The sequence below is a fragment of the Motacilla alba genome, chromosome 2 (assembly GCF_015832195.1).
Source record: "Motacilla alba alba isolate MOTALB_02 chromosome 2, Motacilla_alba_V1.0_pri, whole genome shotgun sequence".
In the NCBI taxonomy this organism is placed as follows: domain Eukaryota; kingdom Metazoa; phylum Chordata; class Aves; order Passeriformes; family Motacillidae; genus Motacilla; species Motacilla alba.
In genome coordinates, this window is record NC_052017.1 from 59713191 (window position 1) to 59724484 (window position 11294).

General features: G+C 42.1%; 1 protein-coding gene across 1 annotated transcript; it reads right to left on the reverse strand.

Annotated features, from left to right (window-relative positions):
• Positions 1–2759: 2759 nt before the first annotated feature.
• ALDH5A1 (aldehyde dehydrogenase 5 family member A1) lies at positions 2760–11272 on the reverse strand. The gene is made up of 11 exons (XM_038126906.1): positions 11234–11272; positions 9900–10439; positions 9683–9766; positions 8647–8817; positions 8396–8512; positions 7833–7976; positions 6868–7011; positions 5967–6125; positions 4478–4647; positions 3659–3717; positions 2760–3506 (listed from the first exon to the last, which is right to left on the reverse strand). The coding sequence occupies exons 1-11, from the start codon at positions 11270–11272 to the stop codon at positions 3301–3303; spliced, it is 1833 nt and encodes a 610-aa protein (XP_037982834.1). The 3' UTR covers positions 2760–3300.
• Positions 11273–11294: the final 22 nt, after the last annotated feature.

Consider the following 11294-nt stretch of genomic DNA (forward strand, 5'->3'; position numbering starts at 1 on the left):
AAGATAGCTAAGTTTTTAATATCTAGTAGAACATAAATATCTAGTAAACATAGTTTCTTGAGAGCTTATTTACACAGAGAAGTCATGCAGTGGGGGGTGTGTGTGTGTGTGTGTTTGTGAAACAGCTGTTTAAAGAGTAACTTATGAAAATAAACTGGAACTTGGCCATGACTGTGTCAAGTTGGAAATTTAAACAGTTTCTCAGGCTTCAAGACTGTATTAAAAAAAATAGAAGTAAAAGAGCTCCCAAAACTCTATTTTAAATCTTAATGAATGAAATAAAGAATTATGCAAGTAATCACATCACAAAAGCAGGGAAGACACTCTGATCTGTTTTGTGATAAAAGTGTTTGACACAGCATAAAAGACTGGCATACGAAATGACTGATGGAATATTACTATGCCCAAGTCATCTAATCTATCTGATTTAATTCAAGGGACTGTAATTGGGGGTGCTGAAATCTTACACTATATGAACATGTGGATGCAAAGAAGTGGTGTCTCTTCCAGTGATAAAGCTGTCAGAAGAAAATCTGTGCAAATCTGAGAAACTGAACTTAATGTGGCTGCTGTCAATTTGTCAATTCAGCACTGAATAATGTAATAAACCACAAAATTTTATGCTTTCACAGAAATTATTTATTAACTGAAAACATTTTTTAATCACAGTTTTAATATCCAGGAATTGCTAAACTATCACATGTGCAATCAACACAACTGAGGTGTGAGAATTCAAGTAAGTCTTTTGTTGAAGAATCCCAGCTTTTACTATAAGATAACTTTGATTATCCTGTGCTTAACTGATATAGACTTTACTGACATGAGGATATTATGCTGGAATCCAACCACAATGCAATCTAGACAAAAGTATTTCTTAAGTTTCATACAAACATTATCTTTAATTATTGTTTGTGCTTGTTATCAGGCATTGTAAAAGGTATTATTTGGAAAAAAAAAAAGAAAAGTAAACACTCATTAAAAGTGCTATTATCAGAAAAGCACATTAGAAAGACATTAAGATTTTAAATGTACCAATGCATCATCAGTAACTTATAGTGAAGAGAGCAAGGATTAAATAATTTATCCTCCAACTGCACTGTCCCAAGAAGTACACTCAAATTAAATACTACACTGTCATACAGCTGTAAGTAAGATGATTTTAATTTTGACCTTATACAGTTCACAGGCAGATACAACTGAATTTCAGTGGCAGATATTCTACCTGTGTACAATACCTGTAACTATGCCTGCATCACTGTGTTGTGGAAGCTGGGAACCTAGGCATGACCTTCTTTTACCCAGTAATTTTTTCCAAGTAATACTAAACATGTCGGTAGCCAAGGCTGGCAAACAGCTTTCTCCCACAACACTGTATTCCCCAAATTCAGGCAGCCTGTGTGCTTAGCAGTGCTATCTTAGAAGCTGGGTATAGGAAAGTTTCTTGCAACTAGTGTAGAAAGAGGCCATCCTTTTTGTGTTTTTGACAAACACAGATAACACTACTAAAGTCCACAAATATGTGGGTTTGGTGCATTGGGAATTACTGGAGGGGCAGTAAATACCCTTTAATGGCCCTTGATTTGGCATGATGCGCACAATACTGACAGATAATGTGCTCCAGACCCACCTGCTCTCAACTACTACACAAATACAACCATAAAAAATATTTAAAAATAAGGAGTAGCAGTCAATGCTACTTTATGTGCGCTTTAAACAAAAAGCCTGTGAAACTCCATTCCAGCTTGATCTCCCCTCCCTCTCCAAGTCTTGTGTTACCTGGTACCTCTTTGCCTGATGGGATAAAATATTTTAAAATATTTCATTTCAAAGGGTACATTCATGACTTTACAGGAAGAAGGATTCCGTAGCCTTCTTTTATGTATTTTTAATAATGAACACAAGAAACAAAATTTATTCCACTTAACTTCTGCTGTGATGATTTATTCACCAAATTAACATTGCACATTTGAAGTGCTTTCTTTGACTGCTATTAAAATGTTTTTAACAACATTGTTTATTTCATACTAAGGAAGCCTTACATCATCTTTTGAAGATGACAGAATAGTGAGGTCAAGCCTAAGGTCAGAGCCTCACCTCTAATCACCACTATTTAGATCTTTATTAGTTTGCAAATGAGCCATGTTCAAAGGTTTTTAAACTTTCCTCCCTAATGGACCTTCACCTGTGTAACCACAAATCCAATTCAAGACACAAAACCCACAGGGATGGATATCTGCTCCTATTCTTTGAAGGGGGTGAGTTATGTTCCTTTAGACACTGAGCAATATTTACATCAGGGACTGTACTTCTACCCAAGGAGAGTCATGGTCTTTTTATGGAAGAGAGGGAGTTTATCTGTATTATCATGTCACCACTTGAGCTTTCTTCACACAGCCCTTACAGTCTGCCCTTATAATTCTGCACGTTGTTCCTGTGAGTATCTTATCTTTCTCCTGCTTCTCACTAAGCCAGCAATTCTTTGTCCTGGACAGTTCTGTTCCCAGGACTCCTGGGGCTAGCAGGCATCAAACAAGAGCTGTATTTCATCCTAGACATGCAAGCTGTTAAGCCCGAAGTACACATCTTTGCTCAAAAACTTAAAGCAGCCCTGCAGTCAGCATTAACAGTGCTGAAAAAGCTGTCTGTTAGCCTATGTGGATGCCTAGATATAGCTTAAAACAATTCCTCACCTTTTGTAAGCAGCAGATTTCTCCCACAATTTAAAAAAAAAAAAAACCCAAAACCAACCAACCAAAAAAAACCCCACAAAAAACACAAACAAAAAACCAACAAACCAAAACCAACAAAAACCAAAAAACCCACACACTTGCTTCTAAAGGAGGTCACATAACCACATCAGAAAGTATGAGTATTTACACAAAATTCTAAAGGGAGACTGCCATCCCAAAGCCTCCCTTATCCACACTGAAATTAGAGTAAAGGTAGTAAAAAATGGTGCTCTAGTTTCCCTAGGTCACAATCTCTTTTCGTTATGTACAAATCTCAAAGTTCTCCCAGTTACACAGGGATAATCCAAGAACAATAAATGTACATCTCTACTCTTTACTAAAAATAATGGACATTGTGATCACATTGCTGAAAAACTGGATGTATAAACAAAGACTATGTAAAAACATTTGGCAGCACAGAATATTGTAGATATCTCTATACACACACAGGACAGGCTGATTAGTTCTAATGAAGGTAGAAGTTGCATTCATACCTATTTCTGGCTCAAGAAGCTTATAAAAACAACAGCACTCTTTCCCAAGTTGTGGGGATTGTGCTGTTTGAAGGCTTTTACAATCCTCCAAAGCAGACATATTTTATTTCTAAGTATTCATCAATGCCGTATTTTGAGCCTTCTCGCCCTAAGCCAGACTCCTTTACCCCACCAAAAGGACATTCCACTGATGAGATAATGCCTTCATTAACACCAACCATTCCAACTTCCAGCTGTTCTGCAACTCTCCAGATCTGAGCTGGATCTTGGGAGTAGAAATATCCTGTCGTGCAGACACAGAGATACAGGAGTGAAAATCAGTAAGAAGAATTGCAGAAGACTGAAAAAGATACTTAATGACACTGAAAATCATCTCCCCACAGCACAAAAGCTCACCAAACTGAATAAATACACTTATCTGACAGAGAAACATACCTGCTAAACCCACATTAGCTGCATTTGCTATAGCAACAGCTTCTGCTTCAGTCTCAAATCTGTCAATAGAAAGAGAAAAAGAAAAATGAGGCCCACAGTTCACCTGCTGTCTTGCTGACTTACTGACAAGAAGCAGTCTTATCGGGAATTAAAATGTCAATTTATTTTTCCCAAAAGTGTACATTAAAAAGCTAATTTAACTTTCATTTTGAAACACTGAAGTGTCTACCTCTCTCTGAATTTAAACTGCAGTTAAGTAGTTAAGATTGGCTTTATCCCCCTGAGGTAGCCAGATGCTACCAAGACATTTACTTCACATGGGTTAGTCTACCTATTTCCCCAACTACACAGCACTCTGAAGTCTGAGAGATAACTGGATGTTCTTCAATCACATCCTACTGCTCTGCACAAAGGCAGGGAAGGCTTTAAGGAGAACAGACAGCTCCAAGTCATCCTCTGTCAAAAAAGCTTAGGACTAGCAAATCACATAACAAACTCAAAAGTCCTGTCTCCTGTTTCATACCACAGATCATGAAGCCAATGAAGATTTTGCTGTTATCTAGTCTTGCTTAACCATTGAGATACCTTAAATTTCAAAATGTTGCAGAGGTGCTACAGAGATGCTGCAGAGATGCAGGTCAAGAAAAAAACAAACAAGCCACATATCCAAAGTATGTTTTCATATGTGTACCCCAATCTTTTTACAAGACTTGTGTAATGATACAAAAATATTTTTTGTGTCTCAAATTTTGTTTATTCAAAATAATCTTTCATTGGTTTTTAATTGTTAATTTTAATCTGTGGAATTAATAATCTTACCTGATAACTGGTGCTAAAGGGCCAAATGTCTCCTCTTGGGTGCAAAGCATTTTTGTTGTAACGTTAGTAAGTAATGTTGGCTCAAAGAAATTCTTCCCCAAGCTGTGTCGTTTCCCTCCAGTCACAATAGATGCTCCTTGAGAAACTGCATCCTTAATGTGTTTCTCTACCTGAGGTATTCATAACAAAAGTTAAAGTCAACATTTAAGAATGAGCAATAATACATTTCCCACTGAAGAAATAATACTCTCCCAATATTTAAGAGAAAATTTTGAAGAGAGGTTTACATTTTGCAGAGGATCATGTGCAATATTATCTATTTTCTTCAATTCTTGTTTCTCTCAGTCTGACATAATTTCAGAGGGATAAATTATGAATGTGGTCCCCAGCCCACTTTTCTGTAGAAATTAAAAGCCTACACCTAATATGAGGAAAAGTCTTTGCAGGACTAAAAACTGAATCTTCTATCAGTGATCAAGCACTACGGAAATGAAGTGTATGACTGCCATGGAAAGAGAAACAACTCTCAAGATGAAACTGGAAAGAACATTTTCCTACATCTATGATTCTACCTACCCCCTATATTTACAATTCATCTAAAGACAACAAAGCAATAAGAAAACTAAAGTAGCAATCCCCACCTAGAATACTGTCCTTTGAAATTACAGAAGTGACTATATTCAGTGTTTGTTTATTTGTATATACAGTTGCACCTGATACACATACTACACTTTTGTGATGCAAAAAGGGAAGACATGAAAGAAAGAGATTCAAGGACTATATCCTTTGTCTCCCAAAAAACTGAATATTTTCCTATGCTTTTATAAAGAGAATCTGGCAGCATTCATGTATAATGGATTCAAACCAAGCCTGCATGCAACTGAGCTGTAATATCTTACAAAGTATGGGCAACTTGACTCAATAATCTTTAACCTTAGAAAGAGCGAAATATTATAAAATATGTGATTTGTTAGGATATTTTTAAAAGTAAATATTCCTGGAGTTGCAGATCACGAAAACAGGAGACCCAAACCATGCACATGAAGTTTCACGTGATTACAACATCCAGAGTACTGGTATTTTTAACCCCGAGAAATTATTCTGCCTAGCTTTTGCCAAAAAGAAACACTGTTCCTCAAAAGAAATTGTCAATCACAGTGCTTCAGAACTGCAGCTGTACAGTGGTACAGCTCTCACAATGTATCCAATTTCAGTGAATGGACTTGAGAACAGCTAGGGAGTAATCAGGAGGAATCAGTTTCTCCTAAAGTAGGCCTCTCCCTTAAAGGAAACAGAGGGATGATACATGAACTGTCTACATCTGTTTGTCTATAAGTGCACATAGTCTTGTGGGACAGAATACACTTCCAGCCACCCTGCAAATATGCTCTAATAAAACAAGGGAAAAAAGGTGAAACATAAATGTGAAGTTATTTTATGGATCATAAAAAGAAAATTAGAATGGTAAAAATGAAATATTTACTTATACCTTCTCCACTGCTTTTTCATTTATTAGTGGTCCTTGGGTAGTTTTTGCATCAAATCCATTTCCAACATGTAGTTCTTTGTCTATAGCTTTAGCAAACTTTTCCACAAATTCATCATGAATTCCCTTTTGCACCAGAAAACGGTTTGTGCAAACACAAGTCTGAAAACAAACAAGACAAAACCCTAGTTAGTTTTAACTGTATTTAATCCATCTATTTATTAATTTAATCCATCTATTTATGTATTAAACTGTATTTAATCCATCTATTAATTCATTCTGGCCTTCACGCCACAGAATCAGGTTACTACACTGATGTCCCCTGCCTCTCATCCCTCATCCTAAGATGTTACCCAGCTATGCCATTTCTTTGACCACCCATTTCACTTTAGAAATACAACTTCAACAAGCTGTCAGTAGTGGGTGTGTGAAATATGTCACACTGCTGAGTTGCTTATGTTGGGGAAATGTTTTGTGAGTTTTGTGGACTCAGATATATGGATCAACCAAGGTCCAGAAGCTGCATGAAATACCTTCTAATTAGACTGCAGAATGCTGGACTGAGCAGCAAAAACTCATATCACACTTTGTGGTCAGGGGTCTTTTTTTCTAACTCCTTTATTATCTGAGTTTGAGTTTGCTTTCTTCCTGAAAGTTGTTTATAAGTGCTTTCAATGGTCTATTTGCGCTACCCCTTTGCTCTGACAAAAATACATGGTATTTCAGTGTTGCTATTTAGACTTACTGGTAACTGGCTTTAGTGCCCAGAACCGTTTGTGAGTGCAGCACCTTTCTCTTCACAATGAAGTGTTCTATGCTTTCCTTTTACATAAAATAGCTTATTTACAACTTAAACTTTATGTACAACTCTTCACTGTCTAGAAACAAGGACAAAAATTCTCACCTGTCCTGAGTTTCTATACTTAGAAGCAAGGGCTCCTGCGACAGCCCGGTCCACATTGGCGCTGTCAAACACAATAAAAGGAGCATGTCCTCCAAGCTCCATGGAAACTCTCTTCACAGTGCCAGCTGCGTGTTTCAGCAAGATCTGTAGGCAACAGAAGAGACACACACGTCTGTACCTCTAACAGATGTGAACAGTGGAATCATGGATGCAAGGGAGTGAAAAATGAACTCTGGCAAGGAAATAATCTGCATCTTCTCTACAACATTAGACCCTCTCCTATGACAAAAGCAACTTTCATCCATTAAAATCCTTAAAGATGAAATTCTGGCCAAGGACTAATGCAGAGAAAGATTTTGATCAACTTCAGGTCAGGTTAAGCTTTTATACACTAATATTGTCAACTCTTTTTTGTTTGTTCTATTTTTTTTTTTGGTAATAAAAACTTGACTACTCTTACAAAAGTTTTCCAAGATGTGACAGAATTTGGTATTATGATTTGCCTTGATACCAGACTTTTGCTTCATTCAGTTTTAGTGATTCAATTAGAGATGGTGACAAGATTGCTCATTGACTACAGTTCATAGCAGAGATTCCAGGTCCTCACTCCTCTAATACTTTCTCTCAAGTGCTGAAGCCATTTTTGAATGGCACATTTGAAACTCAGTTTCAGTGTTCTTATAAGTATGTTGTCGCCTTACAATATAAACCAAGAACATGGTGTACAGGACTGTTGATATTATAGTTTAATACAAGGCAGTTATCAAGAATTACAGACAGGCATTCTTCTGTGAAGTATTGATGCTAAAACATATAAGCAGTATCTCAAGAGGTACACAATTATTTGGACAATCTGTGTACAGTAGCCAGGACAAAAGGCTCTGTATAAAAGCACACACTTTCCCCCTACCTTTCTAGTATAACCACAGTAATAATCTTCAAGGATATTCTGTCCACGTATGTACCTTTCCTGTTGCTGTAGAGCCAGTAAAAGATATTTTGGATACCAATGGATCAGTGCATAAAACTTCCCCAACAGCTGCTGTCTGTTGTCTGGAACAAGGAACAACATTATACACTCCTGCTGGGATTCCAGCCTGGTTTGCAAGCTGCAACAAAAGAAAAACAGAATTTGCATAATTAGTGCATTTTGTAAGAGGAACAGTCACTTAATGATTGTTCATAGTTTTGAAGAAAACAGTCTGTAAGTCAATGGAGGCCAAAAGGACTCAGCACAACCAGGAACAGCTGCCACAGATGCTTGAGAGAGCACCTTTGCTCTGGTTTAAGCTGTGTTCAAAAGAACTAAAATAAAGATATAAGGATATTTTGAGTATCAAAATGGCCCGATCCACTTTGAGGCTCTAGACCATATTAGAGGCAATTTGCAAAGATTCTCAATAAACTAAAATACTTGTTTGTCCTTTCTTCATATATGAAGCTGGCCAGAGCTACCTTCCAAGCCATGTGATTCCCGGTTTACAGAACCGGTCCACTGTTGAGGTAAAGCTTAGTACTGAAAGCTCACCTCCCCAAGAGCTAATGCTGATAAAGGTGTGTCCTCTGCAGGTTTCACCACTACTGTACAGCCAGCTGCCAGAGCTGCACCAACCTTCCGGGTAATCATAGCGCTGGGAAAATTCCACTAGGAAGAGAGAAAATAGTACAATCAAAGTTGGGAAAATTTTGCTTCCTGTTTTTGCAGAAGTAAGTGACATTTTGAACTAGGGGCTGAGCTGAAAACCTTCATGTGACTCAGAAGAGTTCAGCTATGCTTACTGGGGTTATAATGGCTGCCACTCCTACTGGCTGCTTCAGCACCAGGACTCTTCTGTCCTTTGCCGATGCTGGAATAACATCACCATAAATCCGTCGAGCCTCCTCCGCAAACCACTCCAGAAACGAGGCAGAATACGTGATTTCACCCTGTGCTTCTTTCAGAGGCTTCCCCTTTGATTAAATCAGATTGAAGATACATTGTAAGCAGCAAATAGAAGCAATACAAACAAATTCAAGTAATTTTGGAGTTTCTCTTATTTTCAGAGTACTTTATAATGCCCTCCCTCTGACATATACTGTGATCTCCAGCAAGGATTATATGATTGCAGCCACAATAGTTGAGTGGATTCAATATACAGTCATAGTATAGTCAATAATTTGTATGCTGTGCCTGGATTCATACCTGCCCAGGACAAGGAAGAGAAATAGCAAATGTAGTATGCATTTACTATGTTTATGCCAGGCATATTTGTTTTAGGAATATTGCTTTGGACCACCCCCAGGTCTGATCCCATGGACTGAACGACCACTAGCAGCTGTGACTCAACAGAGGAGCTGCTAAAGTATCTTCCAGCAAGGTTTTGTTCAAAACTACACCAGTTTGTGAGCTCCCAGACTGCTCAGTGATACAGACTATATGAATCCAGCTTGAAGACTTGCATGATTTTTCCCAGTCACAAACATTTCTGCCACAGGGATCATGGTTTAGGTGGATGAAGGCTTTTGCAGGCCATGAAGGACAACAAGGGTCTGATTTCCTCTGCTTAGGTACTACCGTTATCAAACCAATGCACTTTATGTACGTCCGGAGGAGGAATGTTTCAAACGTCACCCACTGACCTAGCAGAGCAACGTGAGTGCACAATATGCCCAAAGTTATTAAAAAGGACATGATGGCTATATGGTGAAACACGCAGGGAGAGGCTTGACGGCTGTCACTTTTACTTGGTGTCCCTGTTCGCCTGCCTGTGTTGGGTTTCCAGCGCGAGTGCCAGCACGGGGCAGTGCCCGTGCCCACCCCCGCTGCCCCACTCACGTTCTCGGCTGTGATGATCCGCGCCAGCTCCTCCTTGTTCTCCATCATCAGCTCGTACCATCTGCGGAGGCGCGCGCTCCTCTCCTGGGAGGAGGGAGAGACAAGGCTGCCGTGGCCGCCGCACGCAGGGACGGGCAAGCGAGGCCCCGGGAGACCCGACCGGACCGGACCGGACCGGACCGGGGCCCCCTCGCCGCCATCTCCCGCGGCCGCTCACCTTGGCGGGGAGGCGGCCCCAGGCGGCGCCGGCTTCGTGCGCGGCCCGCACAGCCGCCCGCGCCTCGGCCGCCCCGCAGTCGGACACCCGGCCCAGCTCCTCGCCGCTGGCCGGGTCCTGCACGGGGAAAGCGGCGGCCGTCTCCACCCATCGGCCGCCCACCAGGCCGCCCCGACGCACCAGGGCGGCGGGCAGGGCCCGGCTGGCGGCCCGCGCCGGCCCCGGGGCGAGCGGCGCGGGGCGCAGCAGGAGGAGGCGGCGGGCGGCTGCGGCGCCCCGCGGCAGCAGGGTGGCCATGGCCGCGCTCCGGCGACAGGCGGCGGGGCCCGGCACAGCCCCGGCGCGGCCCGCCCGCGCCGCCCCGGAGGAGGAGCTGCCGAGGGGCCGGGCCACAAGCGGCGTCTCGCCCGGGCACGGCGGCCCTTGGCACCCGGCCAGGGTCTGCCCGGGCAGGGGTGGGAGCGCAGCCGGGGGGGCTGGGGGCGGGAGGGGGCTTCTGTTTCCCGGAGCCTCGTGTCCCACGCCCCATCGAGACCCCCGCTTCGTAGGGAGAGGGGAGGCCTAGTGTCACAGAGTATCCTGTGTGGGAAGGAGCGCACTGGGATCATCGAAGTCCAGCTCCTGGCCCTGCACAGCACACGCCAGGTGTCACACCATGTGCCTGAGGGCGTTGTCCAAATGCTTCTTGAACTCTGTCAGGCTTGGCGGTCTGACCGCTTCCTTGGGGAGCCTGTTCCAGTGCCAAAGTACCCTCTGGGTGAAGAACCTTCCCCTAATTCCCTACCCAAACCACTACGGACAAAGCTTCATGCCATTCCCTCGGGTTCTGTCACTGATCACCACAGAGATCAGCGTCTGCCTCTCCCCTTCCTGAGGAAGTTGCAGATCATGATAAGGTCTCAGGGCTCTCAGTCTCCTCCAGGCTAACTTGTGCTTAACTGCTTGTGGAAGCCTTTGGGCCACTGGGTCCCAGGACAGCTGGTCAGTCTGTGGCACAATGGCCACGCAAAGCCCCTGCCCACTGCCACCATCTAGCCTGTGGCACGTGCGTGAAGGGTGGCTGGGAAATGCAGGGTGTCCAGCCTCTGCAGCCAGAAGTTCATAGCACTACACTTGGCAGGAGTACTTCCATGAGTCTCCCACATATCAGCTGGGCTTTCAATACTGACCCTAAGACCCAGACTTAAGTGCGCAATATCCTGTCAGCTCACCAAAGGTTATGAACTTGTATCACCTGCAACTCAGGAGCTAGTGTTCTTCTATTAAGACTGCTTTGGCAATTGGTTTTAATCTCTTTTGTGAAATGGGATGTAATTGCTGTAAGGCAAGCACACCACGAGCTGGACAAACTCTGAGAGGATACTCTTTGCCATGCTGTTGCATTTGACAAAAATC

Bases quoted from the DNA above. Each gene is read 5' to 3' on its own strand.
- ALDH5A1 (XM_038126906.1), bottom strand. From the start codon at position 11,272: ATGGCAAAGAGTATCCTCTCAGAGTTTGTCCAGCTCGTG. The intron at 7,012-7,832 runs GTACATACGTGG...TGTTGCCTACAG, and splicing joins GCTCTACAGCAACAGGAAAG to ATCTTGCTGAAACACGCAGC. The intron at 3,718-4,477 runs GTAAGATTATTA...TTCTATTGACAG, and splicing joins CCTTTAGCACCAGTTATCAG to ATTTGAGACTGAAGCAGAAG.